General features: G+C 57.7%; 4 protein-coding genes across 8 annotated transcripts; 2 read left to right on the top strand and 2 right to left on the bottom strand.

Annotated features, from left to right (window-relative positions):
- The first annotated feature begins 575 nt into the window (after positions 1–575).
- Positions 576–4,043, top strand: SLC15A3 (solute carrier family 15 member 3). The gene is given in 9 exon segments (XM_085312498.1): positions 576–1,002; positions 1,005–1,031; positions 1,526–1,817; positions 1,928–2,060; positions 2,673–2,744; positions 2,848–3,052; positions 3,136–3,294; positions 3,490–3,645; positions 3,886–4,043. Coding segments are annotated over 9 exon segments (1,629 nt in total).
- Positions 4,044–4,966: 923 nt separating this feature from the next.
- TMEM132A (transmembrane protein 132A) lies at positions 4,967–11,745 on the bottom strand. 2 transcript variants are annotated; one of them, XM_085312579.1, is made up of 11 exons: positions 11,581–11,745; positions 10,318–10,532; positions 10,023–10,241; positions 9,625–9,935; positions 9,353–9,505; positions 8,457–8,649; positions 8,224–8,367; positions 7,930–8,135; positions 7,424–7,700; positions 7,023–7,214; positions 4,967–6,919 (listed from the first exon to the last, which is right to left on the bottom strand). In XM_085312579.1, the coding sequence occupies exons 1-11, from the start codon at positions 11,663–11,665 to the stop codon at positions 5,756–5,758; spliced, it is 3,159 nt and encodes a 1,052-aa protein (XP_085168705.1). In that variant the 5' UTR covers positions 11,666–11,745; the 3' UTR covers positions 4,967–5,755. The 2 variants fall into 2 exon arrangements, with proteins under 2 accessions (XP_085168705.1, XP_085168706.1); XM_085312580.1 differs by lacking the exon at positions 8,224–8,367.
- A 1,227-nt stretch (positions 11,746–12,972) lies between these two features.
- On the bottom strand, positions 12,973–16,700 carry TMEM109 (transmembrane protein 109). 4 transcript variants are annotated; one of them, XM_085312576.1, is made up of 5 exons: positions 16,565–16,700; positions 15,121–15,371; positions 14,573–14,675; positions 14,174–14,250; positions 12,973–14,098 (listed from the first exon to the last, which is right to left on the bottom strand). In XM_085312576.1, exons 1-5 carry the CDS (start codon positions 16,698–16,700, stop codon positions 13,865–13,867), a joined length of 801 nt encoding a protein of 266 aa, XP_085168702.1. In that variant the 3' UTR covers positions 12,973–13,864. The 4 variants fall into 4 exon arrangements, with proteins under 4 accessions (XP_085168702.1, XP_085168704.1, XP_085168701.1 ...); XM_085312578.1 differs by having other exon boundaries at positions 12,973–14,053; XM_085312575.1 differs by having other exon boundaries at positions 12,973–14,250.
- Positions 16,701–16,792: 92 nt separating this feature from the next.
- Positions 16,793–27,446, top strand: PRPF19 (pre-mRNA processing factor 19). The gene is made up of 16 exons (XM_085312573.1): positions 16,793–17,019; positions 17,744–17,893; positions 18,539–18,615; positions 18,755–18,896; positions 19,083–19,156; positions 19,240–19,302; positions 19,398–19,439; positions 19,577–19,651; positions 24,109–24,184; positions 24,423–24,532; positions 24,756–24,911; positions 24,989–25,058; positions 25,245–25,330; positions 26,013–26,183; positions 26,412–26,517; positions 26,923–27,446. Exons 1-16 carry the CDS (start codon positions 17,001–17,003, stop codon positions 27,018–27,020), a joined length of 1,515 nt encoding a protein of 504 aa, XP_085168699.1. The 5' UTR covers positions 16,793–17,000; the 3' UTR covers positions 27,021–27,446.

The following is a 27,446-nucleotide window of genomic DNA, read 5'->3' as shown; positions in this document are numbered from 1 at the left end:
GCCCTGGACTGAAGGGCCCAAAGCCCCTGGCGGAGCAGTGCAGGAATGCCCACTCCAGAGATTAGGGGAGAGCAATGCCCCACCCAGCCCAGGGTGGAGAGTGGGGGAAACTGAGGCTGGGAGGGTGGCAGCTCTGTAAAAGGAGAAGCTGCACTAGCTCATGGGCTAGGGAGTTTCTCTTCTGAGCCACAGGTCATCATGTGATGTCTCTATTCATCAAAGAAATAGGGAAGCGGGAGCCAGGGAGGGGAAGGGATGGAGCTTGGAGAGGGAAGAGGCTGGAGAAAACCCACCCAGCAGGGAAGAGAGCCTGAGGCAGATGCTCACAAGGGAAAGCCAGGCGAGAAAGAGGCTGCCGGCAGAGGCATGAGAGGGAGACGCAGCCATCCCACCCAGACACGGCGTTGAAGGAGCGCAGAGCTGGCCCCAGCTGCCAGGAAGGGTGCAGAGGTTGCCAAGGCTGCTAGCCGAGGGAGGGCATGGCCCTGGCAGGGAGCTGTGCGGAGCCAAGGCCCTTGAGAGCGGTGGGAAGGGCCCGGGACAGATCGCCACTCGAGGGGCGCTGGGTGGCGTGCATGGCTGTGCTGGTGGTAGAAAGCCTGGAACGAGCGGCCTTTTTTGGCATCACTGCCAACTTGGTGCTCTACCTCAACAGCAGCACCTTCAGCTGGGGTGGGACCCAGGCATCCCCTGCCTCCCTGCTCTTCCTGGGGGCCTCTTACTTACTCTCACCTGTTGGTGGCTGGTTGGCAGATGTCTACCTGGGCCGGTACAGCACCTTGGCCCTGAGCTTCTTGCTGTACCTCTTGGCAGCTTTCCTGCTGCCCACTACAGCTTCACTTGATGGGCGCCTCTCCTTCTGTGGGCAGATGCCCTCCTACTCCATTCAAAATTGCTCCATGGACCACACCGGAACATGCCCAGGGCAGCCTCAGTACCAGTACTGTGCCCCCCTGGTCTACTCCGACCTCCTGCTCTTGGCTCTGGGCATCAGCCCTGCTAGGCCAACCTTACCTCCTTCGGTGCTGACCATAAGTGAGCCTTCCTGCTGTGTCCTCCTCCATCTGGCCTTCCTTGAAAGCTCCTCCAGCTCCGGGTACTTGCCATGTGCTGATGTGCAATGGACCTGCCAGTTTCTGTTCCTCCACTCCAAAGCCAAAGGGATAGTCTCCTCACAACCCAGGAAGAAAGGCTGTGGGGAAGAGTGGATGTGCTGGTTCCCATGATAGTTTCATCCCTGTAGATCACCTGGAAATCCTTCAAGGCCCTTTGCAGAGCCTTGCTGGGGAAAGTGGGGCACTGGAAGGAGTAGAAAGCTGGAAGGTGAGGGGTGAAGAGAAGCAGGAGGTGGTGAGAGGGGACTGTGGAGGAGGGTTGGAGCATAGCAGAGATGTGGGAGTTTGGTAGAACAGGAAATGAGACGGAAACCCTGTGTTCAGGGCTGAGGTTTGGCTCTGCCCAGGCACTGCTGGCACAGAGCTGATTATGTGACACTTTCCTTCACACTGCCTTCTCTTGCTCTGACAGGTGACCGACCGGGCTGAGGACACCGTGCGGTGCTTCTTCAACTGGTTCTATTGGAGCATCAACATCGGGGCTGTCTTCGCCCTCCTAGTGGTGGCCTTCATCCAGCAGAACATCAGCTTTCTGGTTGGCTACCTCATCCCTGTTGCCTGCCTGGCCTTGGCCCTCCTCATCTTCCTCCTAGCCACCCCAGCTTTTGTTACCAAGCCCCCCACGGACATCCAAGTCTCTGTCATGATCAAACTGGCCTTTCAGAGCTGTGGTTGTACCTGTCTGAGGGACAACAGGGCCAGGTGAGACAGGACTGGGGGTCTGTCGGGAGCTGAGCCGTCCTATGCCTGGCCCTTCTCAGGCTGTCCTTCCCTCCTAGGCTGAGTACTCACTGGTCACAGGCTGGGGCCAGGGAGACTTTCCCCAATAGCCGTCCACAGCTCGGGGCTCCATCTCATGAAGAGGATCTTGCCAAATTCCACATGATGGCCAAGATTCTGCCCGTGATGCTGACTTTTAGCTCTTATTGGATGGTCTACTTCTAGGTGAGGTGTAATGGGGTGACCTCTATGCCAGGCTGTTGGGTAGGCTAGGGGCAATATGTGACCAAAATCCTGGCCCTGGCTGGTCTCTCCAGAGAGGCCAGCTAGATACACTGAGTTCCTCCAGAAAAGTGAGGTGATAGCTATGAGAACTGATGGGCCCAGGAAGAGGTTTAATTGTGGTACTGCTTTGCAGGCAGGCATCTGCCAGGACCTTGGTGGATAGGCAGTACTCAACAGTCACTCAGGGTGAACAGCCTATAGGAACTTCTCTGAAAGGAGAGGAGGATCTGGGTGCTCTGGATTATCTTGAGGCAGAAGGAACATGTATGTGGTATGTGGGTGGTCCTAATACATGAGTTTGGGCTGGGAGGCCATACTGCATGACACCTAATGCCCAGAGCAGTACATTCAACTCAGCTGGAGGCTTTTAGAGTTCCTGTTTTTTCAAGCAGTCTTGCGGCAGTTTAACCTAGCAAGGAACATGCTTCACACTGGCTGGAGGAAAGACTGGGGGCGGACAGGGTTGTGGGTCTGTTCAATAGCTGTCTTTTCTCCCCTCATCATGGAGCCAACAGAGCCACCCTCACTGTCTCATTAACCTATTACCTGCAGGGTCTACATCTTCACATCCCCAGTATCTTCCAGCACAGCCAGACCCATGCCAGCACCAACCACAACTACCTGGTGAGGGATAGGGCTGGGAGTTCACAGATTTGCTGAGCAAAGGCCAAGTCAGGAGCCAGGGGCATCCTCAGGAATGCTGAGTTCAGCATTCTCAATTCCCAAGAACAACTGCTGGCTCTCAACCCATCTCTACGTGCAGTTCCCAGATGCCTGGCTCCTCCCGGCCAGTGTGGCGGTCTTGCTTGCTTTGGTGCCACTGAAAGACCGTGTCATCGACCCATTCCTGCTGAGGCAGAAGCTGCTGCCATCAGCACTCAAGCATATGTCCCTGGGCATGTTCTTTGGCCTTGCCTCCATCCTTGCAGCAGGTAAGGCCCCAGCCTGAGCACACTGGAGTATGAGTCTGCAACGAGCAGGCACTCCATCTGTCCTCACCACTGGTCTCCCTCAGGTGTCCTGGAGAGGGAGCGGCTGCAGTATGTGTGTCACAACCAGACTGTCTCACAGTACATTGGCAAGGACAGTTATGTGGCTGCCTCACTGCCTATCTGGTGGCAGATCCCCCAATACCTGTTCATTGGCATCAGTGAGCTGTTTGCCAGCATCCCAGGTAACTGGTACCCTCCCCGCCTTGCCCCACACTGCCCAAGGGCACCTGGCTGTCTGCACCCTGCCGAGCAGTGACTTGCACTCTGCAGACTTCAGCTGCAGCAGGGTTGTTTGGTGGGCAGATGTCGGACTTTGTCAAAGGGTTCAAGGCCTTGCCCTGCCATCAGTACCACATGTTCTGTTTGCTTTCTCGCAGGCCTTGAGTTTGCCTACTCTGAGGCTCCCAAGTCCATGAAAGGAGCCACCATGGGTCTCTTCTTCATCTCTGGGGTAGTCTCGCTCCTGGGCTCTGGGCTTTTGACCCTCCTCTCACTGCCTTCCCATGGGTGGATGCACTGCCCAGAAGACTACAGTGAGCACAGGCTGGGAGCCCTGCCAGGTGGCAGGAGGTGACAGAGTCCCATGAGCCAGCAGGACAGTGGCACCAAGGGGGAGGTCCTAGACTGGATCTCCTGTTCTGCATACCATTGGAAGGCCATTTCCCTTGTTGCTTAGGCCACCTTTGTGGCCAGCAGAGCAGTTATGGGGTGCAGCTCAGCGTGGGGGTATCCATAGGGCTCCCCTGGGCTCTGACTGTCCCTCCTGCTTACAGGAAATACTAACAACTGCCACATGGACTATTACTTCTTTCTGCTGGCGGGCATCCAGTCGGTCACCTGCCTCCTCTTTGTTTGGCTCTCCCTGCACTATGAAAAACAGCCATGGCAGCCTGACACTTGCCACCACTGCATGGAGCAGGAGGAAGACTGACACCATGAGAGATGACCCAGACCTTGTCCCCATTAGCACATTGATTCAGAGACAGGATGCTGGCCCCAGTCCCACCATGATAGGTGGGACAGGTCCCTAGGGCAGCCAGTACTGTGATAAAGATCCCTGCTCACCTCCTCTCTGCAGACCCTGGACCCTCCTCTCCATGGGTTTCCAGGGAGTAGCAAGAGTGGCATGAGGCCTGTTGTGGAAAGGAAACCAGACATGTGGGAAGGCAGGAGGAAAGGTTTACTGCATCCCTGATTGGTGATCTAGCACTGGGCAAGACAGGGGGGTGTTCCTGGGGTTGGGTCTGGATGGACCAAGAAAAGTGGGAGTCCGTGCTGCGTGGCATAACGAGGAGGGGAGCAACTCCCTTCCCCACATAGCCACAGCCTCCCGGGGCAGCTGTTTCCTTGCCAGGCGGAGCAGTGTGTCCAGATTGGTCCATGTGCCAACAGCGCCATCAGGCAAAAGTCACCCAGCTGTGCCAGAATCACCAACAGAACCCAAAGCCCTTCCTATGACTGGCTCTGTCTTCTTCTCCCTCCCATGCTAAGCCCAACACAAACAGCCCACCCCAGTCCTTGTTGGTTCAAGCTCCCGGAGAGCCACACACCTGCTCCTTCCTCCACCACTGGCTCATCACATGATGGGCTCCTCCAAGCACTCCTGCAGTTCCTTGATGTATTTCCCTGCCATGGCTCTGCTTCCTCAGCACAGCTAGGGCTTGTCCTTGGCAGCTTCTCCATGACAGAAAGGCCCTTTCAGGTGGAGGAATCATGTCTCTATCCCCCCACATTCCATGCCAGCCACGGCAAGATGGGGGCTGTGGCAGGAGGCGGCCATGCAGGTACCCAGCTCTCCAGCCTCCTTCCCTCCCCAGCAGGAACAGAAATGTCATGCCACAGGGAGGAGGGAAGTCAGCTTTTTGAAATATTTTATTTTTGTAACAATGTCAGAATTAAAAATCTTCCATAAATAACAAACCCCCTTGTAGCAGCCCCTTCCCACAATGCTACGGGTATAAAATGCCAATCATACAAAACAGATGCATGGCCAGGGTGAAGGTGGAGATGAGCTCATGCCCTGAGCCCCCTTCCTCCCTGCAGTGGGACAGGGCTGAGGATGGGGCAAGGGGACACAGGCTGGTCTCCAGGATCAGACCATAGGACTCATAATCACTATGAACACGATGTTGCAATGAGACCCAAAGCAGTAAGGGGACCAACGCTTCCTCCACAGAATTCCCCTTCCCAGGGCAGCTTCCAGTGACAAAAACATCCTCCAAAGCCAAGGAGATTAGCAGGATGCCCAGATATGTGATGCCAGTGGTGACCCTCCCAGCAAAGTGGGCCTGGGAATCTGGCACAGACCATGAAGAGGGCAGACACTCTCAGCTGGGAGGCAATGGCTGAGCGAACTGGTCCCTAATGGAAACGTCTCTATGGTCCCAAAGAGTCACAAGCGTCCAGGGCCTGTCTCTCCAGTGACACTGGTGGGGTAGGGCTCCAGCCACCACACTGGCCAGAGATGGGATGAGGATGTATCCCCCAGAGCAGCATGCCTGCCGCAGCAGGGGAAGTGGGGCAGGAACACATCTCCAGGGAGGTGTAGGGAGGAGGAGGTTGGTCCCTTACTAGTTCACCTGGCCTGGTACCAGCCAGGGCGGGGGCCAGGGACAGCCCCCCCCTCCCCCCCCGCCCTCCAGGTCAGGAGCTGCCCCTGATCCTCTCCATGTAGCTCCTGAGTTCCTCGGGGTCCCGGAGCCCCATGTCCTCACACACCCAGCGGATATCATCCTCACTGGCCACCAGGATGGACTGGACGTTGGGGGTGGGCAGGGGAGGCTCCTCGGGTGCCCGCAGCGGCGCAAAGGTGACAAACTCCACACGTTTTCTCCGGCCACCCCCTGGTGCACCCCTCTCCTTACGGGGCAGGGCAGTTCCGGGTGTCAGAGCACCCAGGAGTGGGCTGCCACCAGGCTCCTCAGCAGTGGGGCCAGGCCCTGGCATGGCACTTGGGGGCACCCCACAGCAGCACTGCCCACCCTCAGTGCTGGCCTGGGGACCTGGGGCTGGCTCAGTACTGGGCTCCGGCTGCCAGCGGTCTAGCTGCCGGCTCAGCTCCTCCTGGTCAGTGCCCAGCCAAACCCAGTTGTGGGGCTGTGGGGTGGAGGGGGCCATGCCAGCATCTGGTGGTTCCTTGTGCTGGTACCGCAGAACGAAGAAGACGCAGTTAATAAGGAAGATAAAGATGGCCAGGCAGAAGACACCAAGCAAGACGTACATGCCAATCTCCAGGTCAGTCACCCGCTCGGAGGCTTTTACCATCTCCTCCTCTTCCTCCTCCTCCCCACCAGCACGGTTGCGACCGTAGCCATCCTCCTCCTCCTCCTCCTCTGAGGAAGATCCCAGCCCCTGGAGCTTGGTGGAGGCTGGTCCCACACCAGCAGGGTTCCTCCTCCGTGGCTCACTTGCTGTGGCTGTTACTGCTTCCCCGGACATGGCCCCCTCGGCCCGCGAGAAGGGTGAACTGGGCCGGGGGTGGCCACCTCGGTGTTTGGGGCTGTCAGGGGTAGGCAGGCGCCGGCCATGGCCCACCTCAAGCCAGGCAGTGCCAGTGGCCAGGGGGGCTGCCCGATGCCGGCCCTTGCGGCAGGTGTCCGGGGCATGCAGGCTGAGATGCAACAGCGCCCCACGCCCCATCCCCTCAGCCACCAGCAGTGGGCGCAAGGGGGTGGCCCCTGGAGGGCGCACCGAGGCCACGATGGAGTCTGGCAAGGCCACAGCCAGCGCCGCCTCCTGCCAGCCGTACAGCTCCAGCGGGGCCAGCGTATGGTCAGAGAAGGCCAGCCAGACCGAGAGCGTCGCCTCCTGCCAGGGACACAACGTGGGCTGGCACCAGGAAGCAAAGGAACACCGCGGGACCAGCCCCCCCATGGGAGATGCTTAGTGACACCTGTCCTGTCCCCCTTACCTGTTTGGGGGAGTGCAGTGCAGCTGTCCCTTGGCAGGAGGCCACGATGAGATCAGGGTGCCCTGGCTCGGCTGTCACTGTGAGGGACAGCCCTGATACCACCTGGGCCCGCAGCTCCATCACTGTCACCTTCTCCTCTGACACCACCAGCATCTGCTCGCCCAAGATGGAGTCCGAGAAAGGTGAGCGGACCTAGGGACACAGGGGACACTGGGCTGAGGAACACATCCCAGCCTCCTACTGCTCCCCCTCACACCTCCTCTGGCCTGTTCTCCCTCTCCAGCCTCTCCAGCCCTCAGCTTCCCTCCCACCCTGGTAACCCCCATATCTCCTCCACCCCCATCTCCTTCTCCCCAGACCCTGCATCTCCCCCACCCCAGCCTCGAGCCCCACATCCCTACCTCCACAGAGGTCACCCCAGGCTCCCGGCCGACCAGCACAGCCCCCGCCTCCAGCGAGGCCACACGGGGGTCCACGACCCGGGCCCAGGCAGCCACCAGATGAGAGACATCGAAGAGCCATTCGGGGCTGGGTAGGTAAGTGAGGTGGCGCCCACCATCAAGCGGGTGGGCCACAAAGTGCGCCAGGAACCGCACCGTTGTGCGCTGGTACTGGGGCCGGCAGCCTCGGGCACGCCGCTCAGCCTCCTCCCCAGGCTCTTCCACTTCGACAGGGATGCTGAGGAGGGGTTAGTTAGGAGACATGTCATGGGCTCAGCAGGGACAGAGCGCATTGTGAGCACAAGGGGACTCAGCAGGGAAGGGGTGTATATCTCAAGTCTTGCGGGGCTCAGTGAGGTAGCAGTACATGTCATGAGTGCCACAGGCCTCAGCCAGGCAAATGCCCTGGACTCAGCCTGCACCTCCTCCCAGCTCAGAGCCCTCCTCCACTGCCATGGCCGTCTTACCTGTCGGTGGGGGTGCCAGGCAGGCGCCAGCCCCGCACTTGTTCCAGGGTAGTGTCACGCAGGTCAACGCGGAGGGGCAGCAGTGGTGCCCAGACGGTGAAGTGCAGTGAAGCGTGGAAGCGCTGGAACCAGAAATCCACTCGGGCCCCACGGGCACCCCGGCTCTCCTTGCCCGCCACAAACACGGCATTGCAGGCATCAGCCACCTGGCGGGGTGACAGAGACAGGGGAAGGGGGCAGCCACAAGCCCTAGGAGGGCGATGGGGGCAGGGGCCCCAGGGGTGCCCTGCTCACCTGCAGCACCTGCTTGTCAGCTGACTCGCAGCCCAGCTGCTCTGTGACCTCGGCTATGCCACCCCCTGCCTCTACGGCCACCAGCTTCACCGGCACTGCACGGGGCACGCCACTCAGTGGTGCCGTGTTGATGATCTCCAGCTCCTGAGGGCAGAGAGGCACTGTGGCTCTCTGTGCGCGTGGCTGCATGGGATGCCAGCAGGGGGCTGGGCTGTGGTGATGGGGGCACCTACCTGTGCCAGCGGGATGAGGGCGCGGATATCTCGCTCCGACACCTGGATCTCCCACACCATCTTGTCCTTCTGGGCCTCGGGGTCTTGGCCGGGGTACTCCACCTGCCAAGTGACGGGCCGTGCCGCCACCAGCCCCCCAGTGCTGTTCTCCACCGCCAGGTCCAGGTGCAGCAGCTCGTAGCCCTCAGCCGCCCTGCGCCAACGCACGTGGGTGGGAGGGCAGCCCTCCCCTCCGTGCCTCCCCGCTGGCTGGCAGGAGGGGGCGTAAGCTCTGCCATCCCACCTCCCAGACAACGGTGCCAGGGTGGAGGAGAGGAGGTAGGGAATAGGAAGGACTGCACCTACCAGTGGTAAGCAATGTGATTGGCTGGCAGCTGGGTAAATTGGGAGGCGTGACTCTGTGGGCTGCCTCCCTCTACTGATTGGCTGAAACCTGGGTGCTTTGGCTCTAGCAGTCCTGTGACACCCAACACACTTTCTGATATTGGCCAGGCCCCTGTCATAGTGGGCTGATTCTGTTTGGAGGGGACATGGGGCACCACATCCTCTCTTCCCATGCCATGATTAGCTGGTGCCCRGGGGGTGGGGAATAGGGGGACCACCTCTCCTGGCAGTGCATAGTGTGACTGGCTAGTGGCAGGGTAAATTGTAGGGGGGAGTGACACTGTTGGTTCCCTCCCTGATTGGCTGGAACCTGGGTGACTTGGTGCGCCGGCAGTCATGTGACACCCAATACGCCTTCCAATTGGCCCCTACCAGGCTTCTTGGTCAAGCCCCTCCCACAAAGGGTTGGTTCTGATTGGAGAACGAGGCAGGGAGCCCCCCCCCCAGCCCCCATGGTGGGCACCCAGATGAATTCTCTCCCTCCCATCCTTGCTAGCAGCAGGGTGTCCCACCTCGTGGGCCTGTAGCCCCCGGTGCCACGGCGATGGCAGGTCACCACAGCAGTGGAGTGCTTGGCGCCCCGGGACCGCTCCAGCTGGGCAGCCCAGGCTGTGGGGGCCGCTGGCCGGGCTGCCACCACCTGCAATCCCTTCTTCACCTTCACCCTGTGAGCGCAGCCAGCAGGCACCATGTCACCCCAAGGTGCAGGGGGTGACATCCAGCACCCGCATCCATCTGTCTGTCCATACCCCGCTACCACAGCCCGGACACCACAGGGTCTCACCGGAGCGTGAGCTGATCAGCAGTGAAGTTGTGCCACAGGACAAGGGTGGCAGTGAAGTGCTGCCCCGGGCGCAGGGCAACCTCGGGCACACGGAGCAACACTTTGTCATCCAGTCGCACCTCCTGCAACCGCGCCGGCTCGGCCTCCCGCAGCTCCAGCCGCCCAGCACGCTGCAGCCCCTTTGCCCCCACCCCAGTCTGGCTGCACTCGCCCAGCCCCACAGTGCCGTAGTAGAGGTCCACTTGCTCACGGGGCTCAGAGAACCAGGCTGGGGGGATCTCCAGCTCCACCATGCAGATGCCCAGCGGTGCCTGCAAGGAGGAGCAGGGCTGAGCATTACCAGTGCTGTTAGCAGGAGTGCCCAGCTCCAGGTAGCAGGTCCTGGCCCTGGCACTCACCTGCAGGCGGCAGGTCCCATGGGCAGTTTGACCCCGGTGCTGTGCCTGGAGGGTGACACAGGGCAGCTCCCGTGTCCCTGGCAGCCAGTCAGGGCCCTGCAGGTGGAAGAGGACGCGGGCAAAGGTCTGGACAGGTGACACTGCGCTCTCGATGGGCACAGCACGGATGGACCAGCCTGCTGACACATCTTGCTGGGGAGGGCTCTCCAACGGTACTGCCTGCAAGGACATGGAGGTCAGCCTGGAGGTCCCGGCTTGCCCTGAATCTCAAGATCCAGGCTGGGGCCGGGGTTACCTGGTGAGCGCTGAAGGGCGTGTAGGTGGCCCGGACGAGGGACTGCACTGCAGTGCCGTGCCGCAGCAGCAGGTAGGTCTCCGAGCGGGCCCGCAGTGAGGTGTTGGCTGGCAGGTCCCGGTCTGCCCGCTGCAGCCGGTAGTACTCGGGCGTATTGAGTACCTCCAGGTCCACTGGCAGATAGATAGGGTCAGGGGGGTCCACATCGCCGCTCACTGTAGGGACAGGGACAGCACCCCTGCAGCTGGTTCTGGCAGGGTCTTCTTGCCCATCTCCTCCCACCCAGCTCACGTTCCCCCAAAGCCACATTTTCCCCCAAGATGTTGAGCAATAGGAGGGCACTAAGAGGCTACTTTTTTCCCTCACATGCTCTGTTTTTTCCTCCCAGGCTGCTGGGCAGCCCTGTGCAGGTGTAAAACACACAGTTCCTGCTCTTGCTGGTGATTTCTGGGGATGGGGTAGGACCAGATGCAAGGCAAGGCTGCAGGCTGCAGCCCATCAGGATGGGTGAGGGAAGGGATCTGCCTGCACCCAGATCTGGGGGTCCCCAGCAGAGGGAGAGGGATGGAGGGTACCAGATCCCACAGGGTCAGATATAGGCACAGTGCAGCTGGATCCCAGCAATTCTGGAGTGCATCGGCAGATCACATCCAGATCCCAGGGACTCCTGTGTGCACAGGGCAGATCCCACTTGGGCTGCAGGCAAAAGGCTTCCCATGCATACAGCAGCAGACCTGATCCAAATCATGGGTTCCCTGTGCACAGGAGGGGGCAGCTCCTCATTAGATCACACTAATCTGTGTGCATGCAGAGGGAAGGGGGAGATCCTATACAGATTGCAGAGGTCCCCATGCACACGGGGCAGATCGCATGCAGATCATGGGGGCTCCCGTGCACACCAGAAAGATCGCATGGAGTTACAGAGATTTCCTTGTGCACTGAGCAGAGAGAACAGATCCTGTTCAGATCGCAGGGTATCCCGTGTGCATGGGGAGAGGGAGAGCAAATCCACTCCGGATTGGAGGGGATCCCATGTGCATGGGAAGGGGAGAAGATCTGCTCTGGATAACAGGCGATCCCATGTACGTGGGAGGGGGAGCAGACACACACACACACACACACCGGATCGCGGGGGCTCCCTGCGCACACATGCGGATCCCCCGCGATCGCGGCCCTCCCGTGGCCTCGGGAGGCCCGGTCACCCCCAGATCGCTGCGGAGCGCGGGGCTCCCGGCGGCGGGGCCGGTGCCGGTCCGCACTCACCTGTGGCGGCGAGGAGGGCAGCGGCCAGCAACGCCAGGCGGGGCCCCGGGGCCGGGGCCGGCGGCGGGGCCGGCGGCGGGGCCATGGCCGCGGCGGGCTCCGCTGCGCGTCCGTGCGAGCGGCGCCGCCGCTCCGGGCCCTCCGCCTCCGCGCAGACAATGGGGTCTGGGCCGGGGCGGGACCGGCACGGGCGCCAGCGCCGCCTCCCCCGCTGGGTCCTAAACACCCGCAGCCGCTCGTGGGACACGCAGAGCCGAGCACCCAGCCCCGGGGCGGGCAGCGCCGGGCACCCTTCCCCGCAGCACGCAGCGCCGAGCACCCCTCCCCGCGGTGTGCGACGCCGGCCACTCCTCCCCAGGGCGGGCAGCGCCAAGCACCCCTCTCCGCGGTGCACAGCTTCGGGCACCCCTCCCCGAGGTGTGCAATGCCAAGCACCGGGGACCCCTCCCCGCGGTGTGCAGCACTAGGTACATTGGAGACATCCATCACTAACTGTTGCTAGCTAGCAATCCAGGCCAATGTCCATCCTTTGCCCTCCACCCTGATCCTGGTGGCCCTTGGAGGATCTGGGAGTGACACTGGATAAGACCAGGAGGGTAGAGTCAGACAGGGGCAGGCAACCACCAGATCTGCACAGACCAGGCACCTGTGGTGGGGATGGCTGGAGGGCAACAGGGACAGGGAAGGAGATGGATCCTGGCATGGCTAACCTCCCTCCTCTCCTCCAGCCTCAGCAAACAGATGGAGACAGACACGTGCATGGCCAAGAATGTCACAGCTTGTTACGGGCCCTGGGCACCCTCCACCTGCCCAAGAAATGCGGGACTCATGCCCAGTATACCTACCACAACCTACCTCCCCCAATCTAGGAGCAGAGCGGGTCCTAGGGATGCCAGCGAAACCCCACAGAGATCTCAAAGCATAAAGCAGACAGTGCTGGAGAAGGACAAGGGGAGAAATAAACCTACTGTGGGGGCTGGGGGTCAGGGACAAGCCACCCCTGTGTGCACAGTGAAGAAACAGCCTGACACAACAGGGGCAGAGCACAGCTGGCATCCTCCACCCCACGGAGGGACCCACCAAATTGGGACACAGCGCAGGCAGGGGCCTCAGGTGGCTGGGACAGAGCCAGTCACTTAGGAGACGTTAATCCCCTTTCCATGCTGCACAGCAGTGCCAGGGCTCACTGCCTGAAAGCCCAGTCAGTGGGCAGGAGGGCAGCTGTCCCTGCCAGCTGTCAGCTCAGGACCCTGCTCTTGTGGTATCCCACTGCCAAGGCAGCCCCCTGGGATGCTCACACCGGTCCCCACACAGGCACCCCACGCAGAACAGCTGGGCCCAGTCTTGTCTTTGCTGCTTCTCTGCTGAGATAGGAAAATGAACTCACCAGGCTGTGATCAGATAGTGTTTATTTGGTACCACATATCAAAACAGTTTAAAAAGCAGCTTAAAAAATAAGAACCAACAACACAGGGTTTGGCAGCAATCTCCTAGAAGAGGTGCACAGCAGCAGTTCATTACCCCCCAACCTCCCACAGAAACACAAACCCCGTTTTGGGGGAAGGGAGAGAAATCGCCACCACCTTCCCAAAGAGAGGCCTGTGGCTGCAGACACCCCTGCCTTCCCGAGAGAGGATCAGAGAAGGTTCCCAGCTGGGTATTTTGAATCCTCTCTCTCCTGCTGAACCATGTCTGTACCCACTCCCCAGACAGATGGACACAATGGCTGTGTGACTGGCATGGGCAGACACGTGGTGCCGCTATCAGGCTAGGCAAATGAAGCAAGGATTAAAATGCCCCCCTGCTTTCCTCTTTGGCAGGGATGGGTTTGGAATTCAGGGGCAAAGGGGGTTGCTATGACCATACCAACACCCCCAATCTCCTTCCGTGGGTGCAGGCTGTCTAAGACACTGCTGGCTTGAATTAAGGCACTGTGGTGTGTGTATAGGGAGCACGTCCTCAGCTCTGTGGGTGCTGCATGGAACAGTTGCCCTGTTCCACCTGCTGGGACATGGGGCTCCTGGGCTGGAGTTCACCTCTGGACTGGGTTAGACAGGCCTGCTGGGAGAACTGGGGGAGCAGGTGATGGCAACAGGAAGGGAGGCATGCCACAGTGGGGGGACCTGGTGGGGAGGACAAAGGTGAGGTGCAGGGGTACAGCAGGGCAGATGTGTGCTGGAAGCGCTGGGGGCACTGGTACAGGGGGACAGGCCAGGGCCAGGCAGCTGAGGGGATGGTGCACCAAGGCAGGTTGTGCCCCAGGACCCCCCACAGACACACTAGCTCACTCCTCCTCCCGGGTCTGGGCTACCCCCAACTTCTGCCGCTGCCGCAGCTCCTCCACCTTCCACTCGAGGCTGCGCACGGTGGCCTCCAGGTCAGCACCAGGGCTGCGCAACCCTGCCAGGCGCCCCAGCAGGGTGTAGAACATCCACAGCCCAAGCAGCAGCCCTGCCTGCACCGTGGGGTTCTCCTGGGAGGTCACAATGTAGGAGAAAGCACACAGGAAACAGCACAGCTTCACCCACCACAGCATGTACACCAGGAGGTCCAGAACCAGCCCCAGCAACTGCGTCAGCAGCCAGGAGCTCACCAGCACAGCCAGGCCCCACAGCAGCAGCTTCTGCACTTCACCAGGGCCCAGCCTCACATTCTGGACCAGGACGTTCCCTGGAAAGCAGGAAGGCATCAGAGCCAGCCTGGCCATGACCTTCTAAGTGAGGAAGGAGACTCTCCTTGTCAGCAAAAGGATGGGACGGGACTTTCCAACCCTCATCTGACTGCTCTCAGGAGCAAATCCAGGGCAGTATTAAATCCTCCCCAGGAATTCCTCCTCCTACTGGTGAAGGGAGATTATGGGCTCCACCAAAGAAGTCACACCGACTGTTGTTCTCCCTGGGCTTGTTCCCCCTCCCACACTTTGCCTGGCCTGCACTCAGAGCAGGGCTGGAGTGGGGGGAACATGGGGAATGCAGCAGCAGCACTGGCTCACCATTCAGGCCAAAGGCAGTCAGGATGTCTCCCAGGATCTTGCAGAGCATAGTCAAAGCCACGGAGATGCCTGAAGACACAGTCCAGAGCACAGTGGAGAGGCTCTGTGAGGAATAAAGAGAGACAAGACTGCTCAGCACCATGGGCTAGGAGAGAGGATGCACCACAGGGAGGGAAAAAAGCTTTGCTGCCTCTCCCAGGAGGGATAAGCATCTCCTGGTACAAGCGGGGCTTGCTTCCCTGCTGCTTGGCTGGGAAGGCTGAATGGCCTAGCAGGTGGATTAGCAAGGGATGACTCCCATCATGGCTGGGACAGCACTGGTGTCTAGGCAGAACAAATCTTCCAGCACTGGTGTTCGAGCACAGCAAATCTTCCTACCAGAAGATCCAAGCCTCCCAGGTTTCCCTGCCCCTCAGCATGAAAGAGAGAGGTGCCCCCAAATCCCTCTCTCAGGTGCAGGCTCCTGCATCATCTGCAGGCCTGTGGGAACATGGGCTCCCTGCCTGCTTCTGCTCCTGCCCCACGGGCGGCCCAGCAGAGAGCCTCACCTCCGCCACCAGCTGCAGGGGCTCACGACCCATCCAGGTCTCCAGGACCTCCCTCGCAGCTCGGCCCAGCCATGAGAGGAAGTCATCAGCGATGATGTCTTGCCTCTGGAAGCTTTCCTGCCCATCCTCCATCCTGCTCGCTGCCACCCCGAGGAAGGTGGCCCTCAGGAGCAGAGCCAGCACAGCTTGTAGCAGGAGCCAGCACCCTGGATCGCTCCCCATCTTCAGTCTTGTGTCCAGCCCAGGAACCTCTGGGGTGGGGAGAGAGAGCTCGGGTAGGCACTGGGCTGGACAGGGCAGGGGCCCTGCTGTTCCCATGCTGGCGCAGGCGCTAAGCAGCTGACACCTTCCCCACAGTGCCAAGGCCACCTCTACTGTCAGTCAAGCCTCTGCCCTGGCCTCAGCCCAGCAGCTTCTCAGCACACCCAAATCGCTCCCAGTGCTAGAGGCTGGCAGCGGCTGCTAGCACCTTGCCAGTGAACTGGGATTACACAGACCAGCAGACCAGAGGCAGCTGGCCCTGCTGGGTCCCCACTCCGAGGCTGTCCTGCGTGCCCCATGAGGAGGCAGAGCCCTTATCCGCAGGGCTGCCGAGGGGCTAGGCTGAGTAGGGTGGCAGGCACCTGCTGCTGAGTCACCCCTGGCTCAGCTGGCCAGGGGGCTCTTTAGCAAGCAATTGCTGGTGGGCTCTAGGCCACATCAGCAGGATGCCAGAACTGGCTGTGCCTAAGGGCAATCGAGCCTTGGTGGGTAGCTGGGCACTGCATGTGGGGACTTCCTGGGTGGCCGAATCAAGTGCCCAGCACCCCTTACCATCCCAGGAGGGACAGCTGCTCCAGGGGCCAAGAGGCACAATCTTCATCACCTCCAGCTCCTCCAGGTCACCCTGTTCCTCCAGCACCCAATTCCTTCCCAGCCCTTTGCCCTAGTCCAGGTAGCCCATTCTGCCCTGGCCCTTGCTGCCACCTCCACTTGGCACTCTGCCCTCCTTGGCCCCTAACGTACCCCATCACTATGGGGTGCCCTGTCTCTCCTCATCTGCAGACACCCCGCCTCACGGGGTATCTCTGGTTCCTGGGTGCTCCATTTCTCCCATCTCCTAGGTGTCCCCAATCTCCCAGGACCCTGGTCCCAAAGTTCCCCATCTCTCCCATTCCCCTGGGTACTCCATCCTCACGCCTTCCCCATCTCTCCCGTGTCCCTTCAGGGTCCCTTGCAGCCCAGGAAACCCTACTCCTCTCCATCTCACTTGGGTCTCTGCTTCCCTGGGTGCCCGTCCCACCCCATTTCCATGTGCTCCAGCCACCCAGCCCCTCTCCATCTCCCCCCAGGGATCCATCTCCCTGGAATTTCATGCCCCTTATCCCCTCGGGCACCCCCCAACCCCCCAGCCTCCCCCCGGTCTTCTCCCCCACTCCCCGCGCTGGCAGGGGGCCGCGCTCACCGCCGCCGCGCGGGGGCGCTGCGGAGCCGAGCCGGGACCCACGCGCGCGGCCGGGCCAGAAGCGAACTTGCCCCCGCGCGGGGTGCGCCGGGAGCCGTAGTCCAGGAGGCCGTGCGCCCCGCTGCATTCTGGGCATCAGTCGCCATGGCAACGCGGCCCTCCCAGGGGGCCGTTGGGCGCGCAGCTGCGGCGGGGCGGGGAGAGGGGTGTTTCGAGTCTGGCTCCCGGTGCATGCCGGGAGGCGCTATTCCCGCGGGGCGAGGGGACAGAGCGGAAGCAGCGGGGCGGCCTTCGGTCCTCACCGCGGCGCGGGGCTCGTCGGGAGCAGTTCCGTTTCCGGCGGTGGGGTCCCGCGTGAGCGGCTTGGGCCGTCCCTGCGGCCGCGCGCGTCCCACCCAGACCCAGAGGCAGCGGCGGAGCGGCGCCGGGGCCCGCCATGGCCCTCATCTGCTCAAGTGAGTGCGCGGGCCGGGCCCCAGCGGCGGCCGCTGAGCAGGCCCAGGCTGCCCCCGGTCGGGCTAGGCGTTTTGTGCACCCGTCCGGCCCACCCCCCTTGGCAGGGGTTGTTTAGCCGTGCAGAGCCTCCTCTGCCCCCACTGTGGCACCGCCATAGTGGGGGGAGGCACGAAGCAAGAATTCCAGGGCCTTAACCAAGGCATTCAGGTCTCGCCTGCTGGTGAGGGGCTTTATCAGCCAGTGCAGATACCTGCAGCTAGCAGCTGCCTCTTGGACCTGCCCACTGATGCTGGTGCTGATGCCCTGTCTGAACAGGCAGGATGAGGAGGGAGTGCTGGGGGCCTGAACCATGCTTGCAATGTGATAGAGAGATTTAGGATGTTTGTTAATAGCTGTTTTCTGAAGTAGTGACCATGGTGCACTTGGCTTCTGGGCTTAGACTGGCTGATGGGGAGGGAAGCAATAAGAGATGTTTCGTTTGTCTGGTGTAGAGGGGCAATACGTATCTTAGAAGCAGCTGTGGTCTGCCCCTCATCGAGGGCATGTCACACAGTGCAGTTGCACTCTTGGAGAGGATGTGGGGCTTTTGGGTAACCCTTGTTTTCACCTGTGAGGGCCAGCGGGTCAGCAGGGACTGCTAGGATTTGAGTGACATCAGGACCTAGTCTTATGCCATGCAGTGATGCTGTAACCTGTGCATTCTTCCTTCCTTCCTTTGTACAGTTTCTAATGAGGTGCCTGAGCACCCGTGTGTGTCACCAGTCTCCAACCATGTCTACGAGCGCAGGCTGATCGAGAAGTACATTGCAGAGAATGGGACCGACCCTGTAAACAACCAGCCTCTTTCAGAGGAGCAGCTCATAGATATCAAAGGTAACAACGGCACGTGCCAGGAGCAGAACTAATTCCCAGACGGAGAGGCTCAGAGCCTGAGTTCCTGTGCTTTGTGATGCCTGTACTGTTTCTCTCTGGAGAAGCCAAGGGTCTTGGCTGCGTCAGGACTGAGGGTGCAGGACAGAGATGCACAAGTCATTTTGGGCATAGGCAGTTAGATTTATTAACATGGGTGATGCTGCCAGAGAAAGGACTTGCAGAAGCAGCAGCAGTGGGTTCAGTGTGCCAGTGGTGGCCTCTAGAGGTGGGATGTGCACATCTGGGGTTTAAGGCATCTTGTATTGCTCTGCTATGGGCTGTACCCTGGGCAGACTGCCAGATAAGCTGGGCCAGTGGCTGTATCTGGTCTGGCAGCAGCTCTAAGTCGTCAGGAGAAGGTGCTGGGACCCTGAGAAAAAATTTCCCAAGGGACTAGTCAGTAGTACCCTCCCAGATAGCCCAAGCCATCAACCACTGATGCAGTCAGAAAGCTGAGCTGAAGAGATATATTGCTAGAGGATATAAATAGAAAGGAGCACGTACGTTTGTGCATATGAAGGGATTGGCAGGAGACTGCATCCCTAGGTGATGCTGAGGACACAGTTGACCCCAGAGGTTGATGTGTTCACACTGTCTCATTTGTAGTTGCTCACCCGATCCGGCCCAAGCCGCCATCTGCTACTAGCATACCAGCCATCCTGAAAGCCCTCCAAGATGAGTGGGTAAGTGCTGGCCCCTGGCTGGGTTGGGGCTGAGAATGGAGGTAAGCACCAGAACTGGCCCCTTCTGGGAGGAAGGAATGACTGTGCTGAGGCTAATGCATTCCCCTGCCTGTCTGGCTCTTCTTCCTCCTCCTGCCAGGATGCTGTCATGCTGCATAGCTTCACCCTCCGTCAGCAGCTGCAGACTACACGCCAGGAGCTGTCCCATGCACTCTACCAGCACGACGCCGCCTGCCGTGTCATTGCTCGGCTCACCAAGGAGGTCACCGCAGCCCGAGAAGGTGATGTGGAGCTGTGTGGGGACTGTGTGCCTCTGGAGAGTTTTGTGGGTCTTGGGGAGAGTGGGCTGGGGAGGAGATGCACTGTGTGGCTCTGGACCAGGTAGACTTGATAGAGATTGCTGTGCTGAGCACCATCTCCTTTTTCCTTCAAGTGGCCTAACTCATATGCTTTCTCTGCCCCTGCAGCCTTGGCAACTCTGAAACCCCAGGCTGGCCTCATCGTACCCCAAACGGTACCATCCTCCCAGCCAAATGTGGCGGTGAGTCTCGACTGCATATCTCTGTGCATTTCACCTTTGTTCCTATCCTGGATGTAACCAGTTCCTTTCTGCATCCTATGTAGGGTGCTGGGGAATCTATGGATCTGGGAGAGCTTGTGGGCATGACCCCTGAGATCATTCAGAAGGTAAGGGATTTTCTGCTTTTGCTATCACAGCCTTCTCTAGCTTCTCACTGTGAGAGCTGGTATCAATCTGTTACCAACCTTGTCTTGTTTTGCAGCTTCAAGACAAGGCTACAGTGCTGACCACAGAACGCAAGAAGGTGAGTGGCTGCATCTCGCTCTGGGGGATGGAGCTGAGTGGCTTGGAGTGATGTGAAACCAGGTGCTATGGAAGTCAGGATGTGAAGTGCCCCTGAGGGAGGCTATTGTTTATTTCCATGTTATTTTTCTTCTGCAGAGAGGCAAGACAGTTCCAGAGGAGCTGGTGAAGCCAGAGGAGCTCAGCAAGTACCGGCAAGTGGCTTCGCATGTGGTGAGTGCCATGGCATGGGACATGGGCTTGAAAACTCATCTCTGTCCATTGGCCATCCATGCATCTCCTGTGCTGCTTTGCAACATTAATGAGCAACAAAATGCTGCTGGGCAAAGCAGGAAGAGAGTCATGGCATTTTGTGCCACAGGCAGCCAGGGGTAGGAGCATGAGCTGGAATAGATGTGGCACAGACTCCCGCTATTGTAATGAAACACCCTAGGGTTCCCCTCAAGGCCCTCTCACTTCCCTTTGAAGTGTTTTCTTTCTTGTGGCATTCATCAGAGCACAGCTAACAGACACAGCAGTTGGTGCAGCAGTTTACACAGGAGGTGTGCAGGAAGGTGCAAGAAGACATCTTTGTTTCCAGTTTTAGTAGTGCCCACTTCCACAAACATGGTTATAACACGCCAAAAAGCACATTTGCCTACGGCTGTTGGAATTGCTGCATCAGCTGTGTTGGAATCTTCAGCCCAGACAGAACCTCTGACAGCAGATGGAGCTCTACAGGTCTCAGGCTGCAGGGAGTGCTTGAAGCCTCTCCAGAAGGCCTGGACTAATAGCCACTCCTCCTGCAGGAGGTGTGTTGTTCTTGATGAATTGTGTCATCAGGTCAAGGGAGTCGCTAGAGGAAGTCAGCAGACCGCGAAGCATCCATGAAAATGAGCAGGAGATGGACAGGGCATTCTTGGAGACCATGCTATTTCAGGAGTCCCAATCCCCTGCAGCAGGGGAGTTGCTGGAAAGCTCTGTGCAGAGTGAAATAGTGCATCACAGTACTGTAGAAGAAGGCTGGAAACTAATTGCTTCTCATAGAAGGAGAAAGGCCCCTAGTCCTCCTGAAGACTTGGACTTGCAGTTGAACAGCTGATTTAGTGCCCTTCAGGATGAGGAGGACCTGGACCTGACTTCAAGGGAAGCAACTGAGCTGACAGACCCCGTACCTTGTGGGAACACTCAGAAGAAGTGACGAGTGGTTGTTGTGGGGGATGGAGGCACCTATTTGCCGACTTGACCTTTTGTTTAGAGAGGTGTGCTGCCTGGCAGGGGCTTGGATAAGACATGTCATTGAAAGGCTGCCAAGGCTTCTTCACATGTCAGACTACTACCTTCTACTGCTCTTTCACGTGGGTGCTAATGATATCGAGGGCAAATTGGAAACAACCAAGCAGGATTTCAGAGCTCTGCACATGGTGGTCAAGGATCTGGGAGCCCAGGTGATCTCAGCCCTGCCAATGAGGGGAAGGATAGGAGGAGGAGCAGACAAATTATCCGAATTAACAACTGGCTGTGCTTCTTGTGCTGGCAACAGGGTTTTTGTTTCTATGATCATGGAACACTGTTTGAAGATCAATAACTAATGGGGAGAGATGGGATCCACCTCACTAAGCAGGGCACATGTGTCTTTGCCAACAGGTTGGCCAGTCTGGTGAAGATGGCTTTAAACTAGGTGGGATGGGGGAAGGGGAGAGTTATAGAGAGAGGGTAGTCAATAAAACACAGCTCAAGTTGGGAGGTGTCCAGCAGGTGCATGCAGCCAGGGGTATGCGTATGAGACATGGTTATGGGGGGCCCCCTTACCACCCCTCCTGGGAAACCTGCACACACAACTACCTCTCTGAAATGCCTGTATACCAATGCACACAGCATAGGGAGTAAACAGGAGGAACTGGAGATCTATGTGCGGTCGCAGGGCCCATGATCTTATTGCAACCACAGAGACATGGTGGGATAGCTCACATGAATTGAATGCTGTCATGGATGGCTATGTGCTTTTCAGGAAAGGCAGGCCAGGAAGGCGAGGTGGTGGAGTTGCTCTTTATGTGAGAGAGCAACTAGAATGCATCAAGCTCTGCCTAGGTGGGGAGGAGGAGAAGGCAATTGAGAGCTTATGAGTGAAGATCAAAGGGCGGGCTAGCATGGGGGACACTGTTGTGGGTGTCTACTACAGGTCACCTGACCAGGAAGAGGAAGTWGATGAGGCCTTCTAYAGACAGCTGGGAGTAGCCTCACGATCACAGGCCCTGGTTCTCATGGGGGACTTCAACCACCCTGACATCTGCTGGAGGGATAACAGAGCAAGGCACAAACAGTCCAGGAGGCTCCTGCAATGCATCGATGACAACTTCTTGATACAAATGGTGGAGGAGCCAACGAGGAAGGGCATCCTGCTGGACCTTGTCCTAACCAACAGAGAGGGACTGGTTAGAGATGTGAAGGTTGGGGGCAGCCTTGGCTGCAGTGACCATGAGATGGTGGAGTCAGGATCCTGTGTGGAGGAAGCAAGGCAACAAGCAGGATTGCAACCCTGGACTTCAGGAGAATGGACTTTGGGCTCTTCAGGCCCTAAGGCCCTAGAAGGAAGAGGCGTCCAAGAGAGCTGGCTAGTATTCAAGCATGACTTTCTTAAAGCTCAAGAGCAGTGCATCCCTGAGTAAGAACTCCAGCAAAGGGGGCAGGAGAGCTGCATGGGTGAACAGAGAGCTCCTGGCAAAACTGAAACAGAAGAAGAAAGTACACAGAATGTGGAAGAGGGGACAGGCTGCTTGGGAGAACTATAAGAATGTTGTGAGAGTATGTAGAGATGCGACGAGGAACGCTAAGTTCCGTTTGGAATTAAATCTGGCAAGGGATGTCAAGGACAAAAAGAAGGGCGTCTTCAAATACATCAGTAGCAAGAGGAAGACTGGGGAAAACGTGGGCCCACTGCTGAATGGGCTGAGGGTCCTGGTGACGAGGTTTACAGAGAAGGCAGATTTACTGAATGCCTTCTTTGCTTCAGTCTTCTCTGCTAAGGGCAGCGTTCAAGAATCCCAGAGCCTGGAGACAAGAGAGAAAGTCTGGAGAAAGAAAGGCTTTCCCTTGGATGAGGAGGATTAGAGATCTTCTAGGCAAACCTCATACCCACAAGTCCATGGGCCCTGAGGGGATGGGACCATGAGTACTGAGGGAGCTGGTGGGTGTTGTTGCCGTGCCGTTCTCCATCATCTTTGGAAGGTTCTGGAGAACTGGAGAGGTGCCTGAGGACTGAAAGAAAGGCAGTGGCTCTCTAGCCTTCAAAAAGGGCAAGAAGAAGGACCCAGGCAACTACAGGCCAGTCAGCCCCACTTCCAGTCCTAGAAAGGTGATGGAACAGCTCGTTCTGGATGTCATCTCCAGGCATATGGAGGAGAAGAAGGTGATCAGGAGTAGTCAGCATGCATTCACCAAGGGTAAAGCCTGCTTAACCAACCTGATAGCCTTCTATGATGGAATAACTGGCTGGGTAGATGAGGGGAGAGCAGTGGACGTTATCTACCTTGACCTCAGCAAGGCTTTGGACACTGTCTCCCATAGCATCCTCCTAGATAAGCTCAGGAAGTGTGGGTTAGACGAGTGGACAGTGAGGTGGAATGAGAACTGGCCGAAAGGGGGAGCTCAGAGGGTTGTCGTCAGTGGCGTGGAGTCTAGTTGGAGGCCTGTGGCTAGTGGCGTCCCCCAGGATTCAGTCCTGGGTCCCATCCTGATCAATATTTTCAACAGTGAGCTGGATGCAGGGACAGAGTGTCTGCTCAGCAAGTTTGCTGATGATACCAAGCTGGGAGGAGTGGCTGATACAGCTGAGGGCTGTGCTGCCGTTCAGAGAGACCTGGACAGGCTGGAGAGTTGGGTGGATGGGAACCCCCTGAGGTTCAACAAGGGCAAGTGCAGAGTCCCACACCTAGAGAGGAATAACTCCATGCAGCAGTACAGGCTGGAGGCTGACCTGCTGGAACGCAGCTCTGCAGAGAAGGACCTGGGAGTGCTGGTGGACACAAGTTAACCATGAGCCAGCAATGTGCCCTTGTGGCCAGGAAGGCCAATGATATCCTGGGGTGCATACGGAAGAGTGTTGCCAGCAGATCGCAGGTGGTGCTCCTGTTACTCTACTCAGCCCCTGAAGAGGCCTCATCTGGAGTACTGCATCCAGTTCTGGGCTCCCCAGTACAAGAGAGACGTGGAGCTACCGGAGAGAGTCCAGCATAGGGCTACAAAGATGATCAGAGGGCTGGAGCATCTGCCCTCTGAGGAACGGCTGTGAGAACTGGGCCTATTTAGCCTGGGGAAGAGAAGACGGAGGAGGGGGTCTTGTCAATGTGTATAAATATCTGAAGGGAGGGTGTCAAGAGGATGGGGCTAAACTCTTTTCAGTAGTGCCATGCAAAAGGACAAGAGGCAACAGGCACAAACTGAACCACAGGAAGTTCCACCTGAACATGAGGAGGAATTTCTTCCCTGTGAGAGTGACAGAGCACTGGAATAGGTTGCCCAGAGAGGCTGTGGAGTCTCCTTTTCTGGAGATATTCAAAACTCACCTGGATACACCTGCCTAGCATGCTCTAGGTGACCCTGCTTGAGCAGGGAGGTTGGACTAGATAATTTCCAGAGCTCTCTTGCAACCTTACCCATTCTGTGATCTGATGTCCTTTTACTTTGTGCAGGGGCTGCACAGTGCCAGCATCCCGGGGATCCTTGCCCTGGACCTCTGTCCTTCGGATACCAACAAGATCCTCACTGGTAAGGGAACGATGCCCATTTACGAGGGACTGGCTGCTGTTGGCGAAGAGCTGCAGCTGCTTTGGGGCAGGCTGTTTTCTCTGTGCTTGTGGGGGGTGGATGTGTGGCAAGGGGCATAAGGAATTTTCTCCGCTTCGTGCGAAGCTTCTCAGGACAATATGATCCTGAGAAAAGGTGGGTGGACTTTGGCTTGGACTTGGCTGGCCACAGACTCCCATCTCTCTGCTTTGTTTTCCAGGTGGGGCTGATAAAAATGTCATTGTCTTTGACAAGACCTCTGAGCAGATCCTGGCAACACTCAAGGGACACTCTAAGAAGGTTACCAGTGTTGTGTTCCACCCATCTCAGGTGCGATCACACCTGTGTTTGGCCTCTTCCTTCACAGGCAGATGGCTCTAGATCAGACATCCTTGACCCATTTCCTGGTGGTTTGTCCTAGAGGAGGAGGAGCCTTCATCTTAGGCATACTGATGATGGGCCAGTTCTTGTCTGTAGGAAACTCAGATGGAGAGATGAAAGTCTTTTGACCATATGCATTTGGCATTAACCTCCTTGTCTCATATCTGTCTAGGACTTGGTGTTCTCAGCTTCTCCTGATGCAACCATCCGGATCTGGTCTGTGCCCAATGCCTCGTGCGTGCAAGTTGTCCGTGCCCATGAGGGCTCTGTGACAGGGCTGAGTCTCCATGCAACAGGTGACTACCTCCTCAGCTCTTCTGATGACCAGGTGAGACCCAGCTCAAAGATTAGACACTCCCGTACCCTTCATCTCTGGGTACTCAGCGCTCTGTTCATCTCTTTCAGTACTGGGCTTTCTCAGATATCCAGACAGGCCGTGTCCTCACCAAGGTGACAGATGAGAGCTCTGGCTGTGGTAAGGCTTATGGCTGAGTATCCCTACCCCTGGGGGCTGTTGAGAGTTTGTGGAGGAGGGAATTTTTTGCCCTAGGTCTCCAGGAGCCTAGACAAACTTGTGTGGAGGGCCCTTGTTAACAAGGTGAGAAGGTCTCCCAGAATAGACTCTCCCCAACTCTCTGGATTTCTCCCTGTGTCTCTGCAGCTCTCACTTGTGCCCAGTTCCACCCAGATGGGCTCATTTTTGGAACAGGAACAATGGACTCCCAGATCAAGATCTGGGATCTGAAGGTAAGGGTTGGGCTGGGCAGGAAAGAGAGGTTTGGGAGGTGCTAGGGGACATAGCTGGTACAGGTCTGTTCGGCTTGGTACCCAGCAGAGTGCTCAGGCCTCTGCATGGAGCCTGTGTCTGCTAGAACGAGAGTCTAGGAGGAGGCTTTGGGTATCTCTTCTGATATTTTCTCCAAAAATACAAAGCTTCAGCTCAAGAGCTGCCTCTTTTCTAGTGTTGTAGCTGGTGATTGGGACCTTCTTGTGGTGAGAAGGTGTTTGCTGTGTCCCTAGGAAAGCTACTGGGGAACAGAAAGGTTTGCAGGCAGACTGTCTGGCTCTGTTTTGGGAAGAGTATCTGAAACAGTTTGATGATACAGATTGGCGTAGACTATTTGCTTAGCTCAGCTGCATGGACAGAGTGCGGCAGTTACAAGGATCTGCTTTGTCATACCCCTGGAAATGATGTGAAGAGTAAGAGTTCGGGTGCTGCATGGGGTGATAGTGCCCTATGGCTTTCCTCACCCCTGTTTCTCTGGACAATGCAAATTCTTGCCATCCTGCCCCTTTGGGGGCTGTTGTACTCACCCAGGCTTTCTCTGCCAAACTGCTATCCAGACCCTCACCAAGCTTCCCTGAGAGGGCTGAGGATGTTGGAGTCAGCTTTTCCTCATGAGCCACCGGTGTTTAATTGTCTTCTCAGGAACGTACCAATGTGGCCAACTTCCCAGGGCACTCAGGCCCCATCACTAGCATCGCCTTCTCTGAGAATGGCTACTATCTTGCCACAGCTGCAGATGACTCCTCTGTCAAGCTCTGGGACTTGCGAAAGCTTAAGAACTTCAAGACATTGCAGCTGGACAATAACTTTGAGGTGCGATTGCCTGACTGGGCAGGCTGGCAGGTTCCTGTCACCATGTGCACTTTCCCAGCCCTATGCTGACTATGCTCCTCCACTCTGGGGAAGCCTGATGCCAGTGGTGGTGGGTTCCCTCTATGGGATGTTGTCATGGAGAGGATTTGGTGTCTCCCTGGTCCCCAATGGCCAGTGTGGAGCTTCTTAGACCTAGTCTGAAGCCTCACTTCTCCTTCTCCTCTGCAGGTGAAGTCTCTTATCTTTGACCAGAGTGGTACCTACCTGGCCCTGGGTGGGACGGATGTTCAGATATACATCTGCAAGCAGTGGACAGAAATCCTCCACTTCACAGGTGAGGGGTTCTGACTGGTGGAGGCTTTGGGAGGAGGCAGATCAAAGGACAGTTGGAGGGGAGGTGTTCAGGTGCCCTCCTTGAGGAGATGAAATCTGATTCTGGTGTATGTCACGCTATAGACCTAGCTATGGGGGTGCAAAGTGATACCATCCCCAATCAGTGTGTCTGCCAGTGGTTACCCTGGATGCGGGAGAAAATGGGAGGTAATGCCTTGGCTGTGCAGCATGAACTCTCAGGATCCTGAGAGCAGGCTGGGTTTGGAGATGATCTTTTTCTGTCCTTGCTGCCATGAGCAGCATGGAAAGAGCATGTAGCAGAGGCTGATTCTTTTAAAGCGTACTGTTCTGCTCTGCCTGAATTCATCTGGTCTTACCATAACCGCATGCTGCCTTTCTTCCTCAGAGCACAGCGGCCTCACCACAGGAGTGGCTTTTGGCCACCATGCCAAGTTCATTGCCTCAACGGGCATGGACCGGAGCCTGAAGTTCTACAGTCTGTAATCCCAGACATGGGGTTGAGGGGGTCTCGTGCTGCAGTGTTGGGGTTTGGGAGGGACAGAGGGAGTAGTGGAGTGAAGGGGCTATGCGGGAGGGAAGGGAGGTAGGTGTGTTTCTTTGTTTCTCTGGGCTTCCCTGCTTTAGCTGTTGGCAGAAGGGAAGATACCCGGATGTCACCTTCCCTGTGCTTCATGGATTTGTTGTTTTATTTTTCTCCTTTTCTGGTTTCATGTTCGTCCTTCTGGCTTTAGATTCTTTTCTGTGATTGTAGTTGAGTCAACAAAAGGCTCCAACCCATTTGCTGGTGGATGTTTGTGACTGAGAGACCATAGTGGGGATGCGTGTAAGAAGGGAGGGAAGGGGGAGAAAGTGCAGGTTTTGTAAGCAGCTATCTAGTTTCATTACGGAAATAAAGAACTATTCAGCTTA

Source organism: Rhea americana, unplaced genomic scaffold (assembly GCF_003343005.1).
Source record: "Rhea americana isolate MKP2758 unplaced genomic scaffold, rheAme1 scaffold_368, whole genome shotgun sequence".
NCBI classification, from domain to species: domain Eukaryota; kingdom Metazoa; phylum Chordata; class Aves; order Rheiformes; family Rheidae; genus Rhea; species Rhea americana.
This window is presented reverse-complemented; position numbering and strand designations above follow the sequence as displayed.

Bases quoted from the DNA above. Each gene is read 5' to 3' on its own strand.
- TMEM109 (XM_085312575.1), bottom strand. From the start codon at position 16,700: ATGCCCAGAATGCAGCGGGGCGCACGGCCTCCTGGACTACGGCTCCCG. The intron at 15,372-16,564 runs GTGAGCGCGGCC...TCCCCACCCCAG, and splicing joins AGCGCCCCCGCGCGGCGGCG to AGGTTCCTGGGCTGGACACA. The intron at 14,251-14,572 runs GTGAGCCAGTGC...CCTGCTTTCCAG, and splicing joins GACTGCCTTTGGCCTGAATG to GGAACGTCCTGGTCCAGAAT.
- TMEM132A (XM_085312579.1), bottom strand. From the start codon at position 11,665: ATGGCCCCGCCGCCGGCCCCGCCGCCGGCCCCGGCCCCGGGGCCCCGC. The intron at 10,242-10,317 runs GTAACCCCGGCC...ATGTCCTTGCAG, and splicing joins CGCCCTTCAGCGCTCACCAG to GCAGTACCGTTGGAGAGCCC. The intron at 7,701-7,929 runs GTAAGACGGCCA...ACCCCTCCTCAG, and splicing joins CCTGGCACCCCCACCGACAG to CATCCCTGTCGAAGTGGAAG.
- PRPF19 (XM_085312573.1), top strand. The intron at 18,616-18,754 runs GTAAGTGCTGGC...TCCTCCTGCCAG, and splicing joins AAGCCCTCCAAGATGAGTGG to GATGCTGTCATGCTGCATAG. The intron at 19,157-19,239 runs GTGAGTCTCGAC...CATCCTATGTAG, and splicing joins CCTCCCAGCCAAATGTGGCG to GGTGCTGGGGAATCTATGGA.